We start from the raw sequence: 12,576 nt of genomic DNA on the forward strand, positions 1-12,576 counted from the left end.
GAGATGTCCATTAGACAATGAAGCGATGTTGAGCACACAGTTAGACAAGACAGTCTGGAGTTCAGAGGAAATGAACTGGCTGGAGACTGGCACAGAAAAGGTAATTAAATGGTATTTTAACTCACAAAACTGGATGAGATTACCAAAGGAACATAATCCCTGGACTATTCCAATATTTAGAGAGGTTAAGGAGTTGAAAAAGAACTAGCTGAGAAGGAACAGATAGTAAGGAGAAGGAAAATCAGAATATGATTTAAAGTAGCGTTTCTCAAACTTTAGTATGCATACAAATCACTCAGGGATCTTGTTAAAATGCAGTCTTCAATTCCGTAGATCTGGGGTGGTGCCTAAAATGTGTCATTTGGAAAGGCTCCCAGGTGGTAGAGTTTAAAGGATTAAGAAGAGGTTTCATGAAAAAGAGTGTGATCAAATGCATTATATATTTCTGATGGGTCAAAAAGATTGAGGACTGAGTATTTAACCACTGGATCTAGCAACATGGTAATTATCTTATTCAGAGATATTTCAGTGAAGTGTCAGAGGCAAAAAAGCCTGATTGGAGTGGAGTCCAAGACAAAAGGGGAGGGAAGAAAATCAGAGAGTGCGTATCAACAACTCTTGAGAAGTTTTACTATAAGAGAAACAAGAGGAATGAGGTGATAGCTTCAGAGGGAAGTGGGATCAAGGAAGGGACCTCCACGACTCTTTTATTATGAAAATTTTTAATCGTAGAGAAAAATTAAAAGAAGAGTACAGTAAATACCCTGGTGCCCTCCACCTAGGTTCAACAACTGTCAGCATTCTTCCAAATGTGCATGATAAGAAAGATGTTTTAAAATGGGAGAAAATCCAGTAGAAAAGGAAAATCTGATGATGTACAGGAGAGAGCCACTCAAAAGATGTCAGTGAGTAGGAGAAAGGGGATGGAATCTAGTGCACAAAATTGAAGGACTGGCTTTTACTCTTAGTGATAAAACAGAAAAACTGAGCATGAATGTAGGTAGGTAGGTAGATACTGTGGTGGGTGCTTCTAATTTTATTAATGAAATGGCAAGCAAGGTTATCAGTTGACAGTTCTTGGAGGAGAGGTGTTGGAGAACTGAGGATAAAGGAAGTGTGACAGTGTCTACGAGAGAGGAAGAGCAAAAAACTAGGGAAGGGAAAGTATGATTGCTGCATGGCATTAAGGGCTCACTTGAGGTGTTGAAAGGATTGACTGAACTGAAGAAGAAGAACAGCGTAGAGTTTAAGGAAATACACCCTGGAGCCAAAGGGCTTGCGGCAAGTCACCTGGCCTTTTAAACTATAGTTTCTCCATCAGTAAGTAGGGGATAATAATAGGATCTACCTCACAGGGTTGTTGAGGATTAATTGAGGTAGTATACATAAAGTACACAGAACAGTGTCTGGCACAAAGTACTATGTAAGTGCTAAATATACCACTGTATATAAAAAACCACAAAACATAGCTGGTATAAAAAAAAGAGTGAGTTACTAGTAGTATCAGAGCTGGAGTCAGAACATAATATTTATTGATCAGTAAAGATGTCTAAAATAAGAGCAAGTAAAAAATAAAGGTAAAACCAGTGTGATTCCATATTTAAAACGACAACAACAAACCACTGTATACAGTAGTAAAATACAGAATTCTGAAAAGATACACAATACGACACATCAAAACACTAATGGTACTTCTCTCTCAGTGGAGTACTGGTGCTTATTTATGTTTACATTTTCTAAATTTTCTATAATGATTATGTATTTCCTTATAATACCTTATATTTTGAAATTAAGAAAAACTGCAACAAAGGCTAATGTAGAAATCACTTATTCTCACCATACTTAACACGGTTAAATTTTTACACATTTGCCTCCTGTCTTTTAAAAAAATTTATACCTGTAAAAAGGTTGTGAAAGTAAAACACAACTGTAGAATCTTTTTAATTAAAAGCCAGAAACCACAAGAATTTTATATAGGTAAAGCTAAAGCCCCTCTCTGCTTGATAGCTATCCCCATCTTGACCCCTTTTTGCCATTCCTGGAGACAACAACTACTGAGCTTGGCATATACCTTCTAATCTTTGCTTTAATACTTCTACATACATATACGTAAGACTTAAAAATATATATATAGGGCTTCCCTGGTGGTGCAGTGGTTGAGAGTCTGCCTGCCAGTGCAGGGGACACCGGTTTGAGCCCCGGTCTGGGAGGAGCCCACATGCCGCGGAGCAACTGAGCCCGTGAGGCACAACTACTGTGCCTGAGCGTCTAGCGCCTGTGCTCCGCAACAAGAGGAGCCACGACAATGAGAAGTCCACGCACCACGATGAAGAGTAGCCCCTGCTCGCCGCAGCTAGAGAAAAAGCCCTCGCACAGAAACGAAAACCCAACACAGCCAAAAATAAATAAATATTAAAATTTTAAGTGGTCTCATGCTACAGCTTGCTTTTCTCACTGGACATATTGTAAAGCTGATGTTGATACATATATTATTCATTTCTGCTATATATTCTTTCCCTGCACATATGTGCCAAACTTTATCAGTCCTCTACTGATGGACATTTATGTTTCCAATTTTTCACTATTATATATTTTCCTGTAATACATCTCTTCCTATACACATCTCTTGGAACAAAAGCTGGTGTTTCTTGGGGGTAGGCCAAACACTGTACATTTTAACAGATACTTCCAAAATGTCCCCAGGGTGGTTGGTTGCATGAGGAGTGTCCCAGTAAGCAATTCCCCTAACCTTTATCAACACTTAACCTTGCCAGAATTTAGGAATTTTCCCAATTCCAGTGGGTAAAAAATAGTGTGCTTCTTTTAATTTGCATTGTTTGTGATTATCAGCAACCTCCTCTCAATTACTGTTTTTATCTACCAGAAAATGATGTTTGCTAGAATTATTCTTCAATTAATTAGAATTATTTTCAATCATTAATACATGTTCACCATCTTCTCAGCTTCAATTCATTCTTTTTTTTTTTTTTTTCAATTCATTCTTCTATCTTTCCTATAACTAGGTTTACTTATGAGTAAAAGGAGGCATACGCTTCATTATTTTAAAAAGTAAATTGTGAGCATTTATTCCCAAATTATTTTTAATCACCTTATATACAGAATATAACACTCCTGTGAGTAAACAACAGACCACAACCTTTTCTTTGTGCCTCCTTGATTTAACATTTAGTCAATTTTATAATAAAGCCTAATTTAAAATTATTAATAAATATTAGACTGAAATGAAAAGTCCTGCAAAGAAACAGCACGATAGACTGACGAGTCCTGAAATTTCTTTAGTAACATTATTCTTTAAAATACCCTGGCCCTTAGGCTGAATCAATGACTATCAGGTGAGAAGATGATAAACATACTACATGAACCCTGATTCCTAAGAGTGAGTCTTTAATTATCTACCACTAGAATAGCTCTGCTCTCTTAAAGTTAACCTAGGAATCAGAAATGATCTTTTACTGAAGAGAGAGAACAGAACCACACAGGAGATATGTCACTCATTCACCGTGTGCTTATATTCTATAATCCAATAAAGGTGACATATTTGAAAGTCCTAATGATTCAACCTTCCTAATTACTAAAGTTTTTATCTTATGAATGACTGTGACCTCGATACTTTATACAATGAGATAGGATGCTCTTATTCTGCTTATACCCTGTGACTTTAGAGTCAATTTTGCAAAGCAGAAAAGATCACTTTCAATAGCATCTGGAAATCATGCAGGGGGCAGACTATTTTGAAACGAGGCTGTGCAGAAGTACATTATTAAGCAGCTATTTAAATAGTCTATGGAGTTACTGGTCAGCTACATCTAGCTTGTTCTGTTCTTTGTGAAATGATGGTGGAAGACAAGGGAAGAGGAACCCGACATTTAAAAGTTTAATAATTGCAAGGAAAGTAATTTCCAGTGTACTGTAAATATCAGCATTTTAACATTTTAAATTGTTATCTGAATGTTCCTTATAAAGCATCTGTTCCTGTTTCATAGATAGAAGATCTTTTATCTCTGAGAAAAGTGATAGGTTTTTTTGGGGGGGGTATCTCTTCTCCTTGCATTGTGTTTGTTTATTCCTAGTTGCCTTTTCCCCCATTTGTTCTCTCTCACTGGCATCAGAGACTTCCTCTCTGATGTCTGGTAATTTAGAGATAATTTGTCTTTACTCAGATTGAGACTAAAAGGCTACGGAAAGCTTTGAGCATACAGATGGGCTTCTTGTTTTTGAACTCCCATGTACTCCCATCTAGGTGGAATCCCTGATATCACTACCTTTGGGTCTTTACTCTTGGCTGTTAAGATTCCTCAGACAAAACTCTTCCAATCTCTTGCCTGAAGGGGAAGGTTTGGCTGCCAGCAGTCTGGGAAGCAAATGGAAAGAGAGTACTGGGGAACTCTCCATTCATCACTCAGTAAGTAGTAACTCACCTCCCCCCGCCGCCACCCATTTCCCCCTATGTCCTGGGTCCAGAGAGTTTCTCCCCTCTCCAGAGAATACATTTCCAGTGTACTGCCAGGGTAGGGATGGGGTATCTACCCAGTGGCACAGAGCAGAAGGGATTTAGAGAAACATTTCAGACAGGCCTTTTCATTTATGTACTCTTTCTCCTCCAGAGATAACCTCACAGTGCCAATTCTTGAGACTTGAGAATTCTGTGGTACAAATCAGGTTGGTTTCCATTTTTCCACAGTCAGTTAATAATTTAGTTTTTTTGGGTGTACTATGTCCATTATCACTTCTCCATCTGCTTTCTAGCTTCTAAAATGTTACTATTCTTTTCTTCCTCTTTGTTTTCTCCATCTTTATATGTTCATGCTTCAAAAAAATTCTCATTATTATAGTTTTGGTGGAGTTTCAAGAGAGCAAAAACCTGTCACCTTAACCTGAAAATCACATAGCCACCTTAATAAGAGGATTTGCAATCTGCCAAAGCCTTCAGAAACTAAAGATGTGTTGGTACATTTAACCCCAGTTGTATATATTGTCTTATAAAGAACCGAAGGGAATTGTATCTTCTTTGGTTAAATTTAAGCTGGTAATAAAAAATATAATCTGTTAGAAGGCTTACATTTTATAATTAATACTTTCTCAGCTATTAAAATACAGGATAAACTGATGGGACGATCTACATTCATAGCCAGACATACTCATCATATAGTAAGTGTTACTTAAAAATGTAAGCAAAATATTTTAGAGAAATTAATTGACTGTAAAGCTTTATACTTATCGATCCCAAACTGTAAAGTAATGGGAAAATATTGCCTCTTAACTAACTATTCCCCAGACCACAGAACGATTCCAAGTTGATAGTGTTCTTCTCTCCTGTCACTTCTTACCTTAATCGACACTGGCACTTCACTGCTTCCTTACTGTTTCTAAAACAATTTTTAATACTATTCTCTGCTGCCTCTGTGTACAGCAAAAGCATTTCCCCTCTGTTATTCTTTATTACTTCTTTGACTATTTTTCCTTTTCTTGACATTTCTCAGTTTTGATATGACAAGGATGTGACTGCTTTCTCTTCTGGAAGGTAAACCTATCAATAATACGCAGTTGTGTGTAATCATGGTTTCATTTTTAAATTTTTGTAATATGTATCTATCACAGGCCAGGCCTTGTTCTACGCATTAGAGATAAAACAATGAACAAAACAAGACCCCTGCTCTGGTACAGCTTGTATTCTAGTGGGGATGACAGACAATAAACAAATACGTTATATGGAATTGGGTGTTAAAAACAAAAACAAGAATGGGGTATAGAGTGACAGAGTGGAGCAGGAAAATGTTATATAAGGTGATCAGAGAAGGCTTCCTTTAAAAGGCAACATTTGAACAGAGACAAAAGAGAGAAACTCTATGAATATTTGTGGCATGAGAACTTATCCCCAAAAGAAAATAACAAGTACAAAGGCCCTGAGGAAAGAAAGAGCATGCTTGGCCTGCTGAAGAAACAGCAAAGAGACTGGTGGGGTGGGAAAAGAACAAGCTTTGTTTCTCTCTCAATGTTTACCATTCTGGCCAAGGTTTACTCTTTGCAAGATTTTTTAATTAATTAATTAATTGGCTGCATTGGGTCTTCATTGCTGTGCGCAGGCTTTCTCTAGTTGTGGCAAGCAGGGGCTACTCTTCGTTGTGGTGCACGGGCTTCTCATTGTGGTGGCTTGTCATGTTGCGGTGCACAGGTTCTAGGTGTGCGGGCTTCAGTAGTTGCAGCACGTGGGCTCAGCAGTTGTGGCTCGTGGGCTCTATAGCGCAGGCTCAGCAGTTGTGGCCCATAGGCTTAGTTGTTCCACGGCATGTGGGATCCTCCCGGACCAGGGCTCAAACCTGTGTCCCCTGCATTGGCAGGCGGATTCTTAACCACTGTACCACCAGGGAAGTCCCTCTTTGCAAGATTTTAATATAATCTTTCAGATTTGAACAGATTCAGATTCAGAGGTGGGATTGTTTTAAGTCTACTGGTTAAGTGGTAATGTTATTGAATAAGGTAATAATTTGCTGCAATAAGGATTTTGGCTGAATACAGGTTTATAAACAATCTAAATTACAGATATATCGCCTAGTTTTGAGACAGAGAGGGTAGGACAGTGGGAAGATTTAACAGCTAGATCTGGTTTTGAGTCTTGGTTCTATTTTTATTTGCTACAAATGATCCTGAGTCAGAGTTTTAGGCATTAGTACATGTATACTCTTTAACCTTATTCTAATTTTATAATGTAAAAGCAGTATAGTGGTTATGGGGAAAGAATAATGGTTTGGGAGTCAAAAATCCTGACTTAAACACCTTTGTTGCTGCTTATTAAATGTGGAGTCTAGACAAGTCATTTAGAAGCCTGTTTCCTTATCTGTAAACATAAAATAAAAATATCTGGGCTTCCCTGGTGGCGCAGTGGTTGAGGGTCCGCCTGCCGATGCAGGGGACACAGGTTCGTGCCCCGGTCCGGGAGGATCCCACATGCCACGGAGAGGCTGGGCCCGTGAGCCATGGCCGCTGAGCCTGCGCGTCCGGAGCCTCTGCTCTGCAACGGGAGAGGCCGCAACAGTGAGGGGCCCGCGTACCGCAAAAAAAAAAAAAAAAAAAAATCTACTTCATAACATTATAAAGATTAAATGACATAATGGCCTATGCATGTGAAAGCCATTTGTATACTATAAAATGTTAAATTAACTTAAGACACATGCATATTTTTAAACTACCTATGGAACTTTCAAACATATTTTACTTAAACTTTTTCATCTAAGTGCTTTCAAAATTTATTTAATTTTACATTTTGATTTACCTGTTTATTTGTACTTGCATGCAAAATTTATTCTTCGTAGTCAGTTTCCTATTTTGACCCATGATAAATTTTACAGAGTAACTTTTTTTTTTTTTTAATAAATTTATTTATTTATTTTTGCTGTGTTGGGTCTTCATTTCTGTGCAAGGGCTTTCTCTAGTTGTGGCAAGCGGGGGCCACTCTTCATCGCGGTGTGCGGGCCTCTCACTATCACGGCCTCTCTTGTTGCGGAGCACAGGCTCCAGACACGCAGGCTCAGTAGTTGTGGCTCACGGGCCCAGCTGCTCCGTGGCATGTGGGATCCTCCCAGACCAGGGCTCGAACCCGTGTCCCCTGCATTAGCAGGCAGATTCTCAACCACTGCGCCACCAGGGAAGCCCCTAGAGTAACTTTTTATCTTTAAATTACACAGCAAAATTCAATGGATATGAACAAGTCAACTTGATATCCTCAAAAAGGATCAAAATGCGGACTTTCATTTTATTTTACTTTTACTTTATTTCACACAGATGATCATTTTGCAATAGAAAATATGGGTACGTGGAAAAAATTTGAAAGGATAACTAACAATCATTTTATATACTTCAATAACTGTTAATGAGTTTTTAGTGGGTTTTTTTTTTTTTTGGCCTATTTTTGTCTTTTGAACCCTTATTGCTTAGCTAAATTACAGCATGCTAAACATAAATTTGTAGCCATATATTTATTATCAAATATTTGATATATGTTTTGAAGACTATACTAGACAGAGACTATTTTATTTCAAATATCATATTGCTAACCATTAGTTAAAAGTGTCTACATGTTGCTGGACAGTAACTGAAAATGTAAGTCAAAAAATAATAGCTAAAAACTTTAAAATATCCTCAATGGTCTTCAAAAGTAACTTACAAGAGATTTAACAGAATGGAACTTACTCCATGCCCTGTGCAGTCTGCCGTGCAATATCTATAAGTTTGATCATCTCGAATTTGGTCTCAATGATGTGGAGATGATGATATAGGCTGGAGCCCTCACACCACTGGGTAACAATAGCCAGTTGTGGCTTTGTTGAATAACCCATGAAGAGTAGGATATTCACATGTCGAGTTTTCCTGTAAAAGAAATGTGACAGTAAATAGTAAATGTTGATAAACTTTAGCAAATGTTAAAAAAGAGGGCTGAAGCAGTCTACTTATTAATAAGATGTTGTCAGAAAAAGGTATTTTTAAAAAAGCCAACAGAAGGATAAATTTAGATGAGACTTTAGGAATTGTCTAGTCTAACATCCTACCCTTTTCATAAACATCTTTTTTACTATACCTCATAGATAGGCAACTAGAGATTCCTTAAATACCTTCAATTATGGGAAGTTTATCACTGAGACTGTAGCCTATTCCCACTACTCTTTTTCTTTCTTTCTTTTTAAAATTTTTTTGGCTGTACTGAGCGGCATGTGGGATCTTAGTTCCTCAAGCAGGGATTGAACCTGTGCCCCCTGCAGTGGAAGTTCGCAGTCCTAACCACTGGACCACCAGGAAAGTCCCCTCTTTTTTTTCTTTTAAAATGGTTCTAGTATTAGTAAAATTTTAGGTTGAGAAAAAATCATTTTCCTACAACTTCTGCCACTGGATTCCCTGTTCTGCTCTCTGCAATGAAACAATTAAGTTTATATCCTCTTGAACGTAACAGCCTTCTATGGACCCAAATATTCTCAGTTCTGTTGACTATTTTCTCCCTAAATTACAGTTCCAGAATCCTTCCCACCTAAGTTGTCCTTGCCTGGACATGTTCTAGTTTGTTAATTTTCCTCAAGTTCCAGGGCTTGATACAATCTCTAAATGTGTTCTGATAAGCTTAGAATTTTGAGAGCATTGTCTCCATAAGTGGAAGTATTACTTCTCGTGATCAGAACACTGTATTTCCATTAATTCACTCTAGGATTAATATTTCTATCAGCTGTACTATGTAATATTGCATACTACTTAAAAGAATACAGTTAAAGACAAAATATACTCAGACAAACTTTGTTTTATTCATTTTAAGTAAGTCTGTAAAGCTAACAGTGGCTGCCACTGGAAAACACAAGTTGATCAAGATAACTTCTCTGGAAAACGTGATTCACACAAGCTCACCTGAGTACTCCTACTTCATTTTTGAAGGCCTGTAACTGCTGAGGTGTGGGTGCTGTCACATTCAACATTTTCACTGCCACATCACCTAAAAGGTAATTGCCATTCCAAATGTCATTCCAATTTTTAAAATTTAAAAATATAAAAAAACTAGCGTATTTTTACTAATTACCACAGCCTTAAAACTTTACCATTATAAAACTGCAAATAAATTATACCTTAACTTCCTAAACTGCATTAATTTTCTAAGGATAAAAACTAAACTAACAATAATATTCCTATACTAGTATTTCAAAATACCAATCCAAAAAAAAACAGCCAATCTCATTTTTCCCCTGGAAATTTAGTTTAACCAATTAAACACCCATGATATTTTCCTAGTTATTTAACAAAACTAAATTAGACGCATTCACTAACTGAATGTTAAAACTGCAATAGACAGGCCCAATGCAACTTGGCTAAAATAGAAAACTGCAGACTTCTTTATCAGAGTATTTAACATCTTTTCAAATCCATGGATCACTTGTTGCTTTTTACTTAGGAAAATTATTAAAAAAACACAAAACTGCATGTGAAACAGGTACAATTCTTACACGTTGCCAAAGGGTGTATAAATTGGTACAACCACTTGAAACACTGTTGGCAGTACCTACTACGGGCCCCACAATTCTTTCCTAGGTATATACCAACTAACTTGGACACATGTTCACCAAACGACAGGTACTAAGAATACTCATAGAAGCAGCATCCATAATTGCCCCAAACTGGAAACTATTCAAATGCTCATCACACAGTAGATAGTCATGCTACAGTCACACAATGAACACTATATAGAGAATGAATAACCTACAACTACATACAATAATATAGATGAATCTTATAAACAATATTGAGTAAAAAGGACCAGATACAAAGGAGTACATCCTGTATTATTTCTGTTTAGGTCAGGACAGTGGTTACCCTTGGGGGCAGAGGGCATAAGGAGGACTTCTAGAGTGCTGGTAATGTTTTGTTTATTGAACAGTGTGTTGACTTTGTGAAATTTTAGCTACTTGTACACTTATGTGTACTTTTTTGCATGTATATTTCAATATAATTAAACTAACTTACTGATTTTTCCTGATTATCAAATAAAGTGCTTATAGTAAAAAAAAAAAATCAAACTTAAAATTAAAAAATTAAACATTTTGAAAGCAAAAGGAATAAAATTAAAATTTCCCATAATCATGTCACTCTGAAATGACCATTGTTAACCTATTGATGTATACCCTACTAGGCTTTTATATGTATGCAGCATAAATATTTATAAATATATATGAAAAAGGCAACCTAAAAAGATATATACTAAAATACTGACAGTCATTTAAAAAATTATGTTATATATATTTATATGTAGCATAATATGGGATATTATATGTGCTGCTTTTAAAATATACTACATACACTTTTCCGTAAAATAGACATCTACCATACCATTTTAATTTCTATATAATCATATATGGAGGTTATCAATTTATTTATTCCTTCCTCTGTTAATGACCACTTAAGTTATTTCCATTTTTCATTAATATCAAATCTCTAATGAATATACTTGCACACACATCTGTTTGTTCCTGTTCTACAAATGGAATTGTTGGCTCTATATACATATTGCCAAACTGCCCTCCAGAAAATTCATAGCAATTTATGTTTCCACCAGCAGCATTACAATCACAACTCTAAATATAATCAATTTAAAAAAAAACCTTTGTCCATTTGATTGTCTTTTCAAAGAAATATAAGTCACTCGAGAGGCAATAATGATTTCTATTTTTTGAATTTGTAGTTCTTTCACAACTAGTGAGACTAAACATTTTTTGTATGTTTACTGCCCACTCTTTCCTTTGGTAAGCACTCTTTTTATAAGTTTACTTGTGGTTTATAATACAAATAAAATTACCAGCAGAAAGACTTATAAAAATAAAAAATCTTGGGGACTAGCTCATCTGGAGGATCATCTTTAAAAATTATTACTGTAGTATAATGATTAAACTTCTGGCTGCTGTGAATCCAGTTTTTATTTCCCATAATTTCTGTTATAAACCTTTGGAGGACTCTTGCATCTGATCAAAATTAGCTTAATGATGCAAACAGTGAATACTCCCTTTGATATATTTTTACAAAAGTTATTATATTCTATTATTATAATTTGTGACAAGGTCACCGTATTACATACATACCATGCCACTTTCCCTTGTAGACTGTCCCAAATGACCCGGATCCAATTCTTTGTCCCACTGTGATCTGCCCATCAGGAATCTCCCAATCGTCACTTGAATCCCGTCTACCAAGTGTTTTCTTGATAAAAATAGTGCAAAAGTCAAGCCAAGGCAAACAAAAAAGGAACATCTTATGCTTCACACTAAGTACATTTCCCTATTCCTGAAAGGGACGTAAGTTAGGAAGAGAGCAAGAACTTCGGAAAAAACCCCACACTCTAGAGGAATAATAGAAGGATGATTCTTACAATATAGAACTTAAGTTTAAGACCTAAGTCAGTATTAGGGTGGAAACAGTTTATTAAAAAATAAAAATTATTTATTGGGTATGAGCAGAAATGTTACTATTATTAAATTTTATTATTAAAATCAATAAAATAAAGCAGCTTTTTTATCATTTGGAAGACTACTAGGAGCAAGATAAGTGCTATACATTTGTGACTAGTTTTGGCTCCAAAGGCCAAAAAGTTAACATACTATGGCTGCTGATAATCTAATTACTTTCTCCCTGTCAGTGCTAAATTTCCTCATATATCTTATCTGACCCAATCTCTCTCTTAAAAAAAATTATCAACATATACAATCACTTTGGGATGATAAAGGACCCACATATCCAACATATACTATTGCTAAAATGATTAGTTTTTAATATAGATTTAATTTACAGCAGATAGCTAATTTTTCATTAGGGAAGAATGTCCTTTGGTAGATATTTGTATTTCAGACCAACTCTTTAGAACATACATGCCTAATCATGCCTCCTAAAATACTAGCTTACTCTCTTTCCATAGTTTAGAAACAACACTATTCTTGCTCTTCCAAAACTGCCTTTTACTCAATTATATTACAGGTGAGAGCAAAAATGAGTGTTGTGTTTTGTTTTTAAGCAAAAAACTATCAGCTCTTAAATTTATTT

General features: G+C 36.0%; 1 protein-coding gene across 6 annotated transcripts in view; it reads right to left on the reverse strand.

Moving 5' to 3' along the window:
• BRAF (B-Raf proto-oncogene, serine/threonine kinase) overlaps positions 1-12,576 on the reverse strand; it is a 153,744-nt gene that overhangs the window by 28,874 nt on the left and 112,294 nt on the right. For all 6 annotated transcript variants that reach the window (XM_065884233.1, XM_065884234.1, XM_065884232.1 and 3 more), the window contains 3 exons: positions 11,622-11,739; positions 9,406-9,490; positions 8,209-8,385 (listed from right to left, as the gene is read on the reverse strand). In XM_065884233.1, the coding sequence (XP_065740305.1) occupies positions 8,209-8,385; positions 9,406-9,490; positions 11,622-11,739 (380 nt within the window). The remainder of the gene's footprint in view (positions 1-8,208; positions 8,386-9,405; positions 9,491-11,621; positions 11,740-12,576) is intronic.

The sequence above is a fragment of the Phocoena phocoena genome, chromosome 9 (assembly GCF_963924675.1).
Source record: "Phocoena phocoena chromosome 9, mPhoPho1.1, whole genome shotgun sequence".
NCBI lineage: Eukaryota > Metazoa > Chordata > Mammalia > Artiodactyla > Phocoenidae > Phocoena > Phocoena phocoena.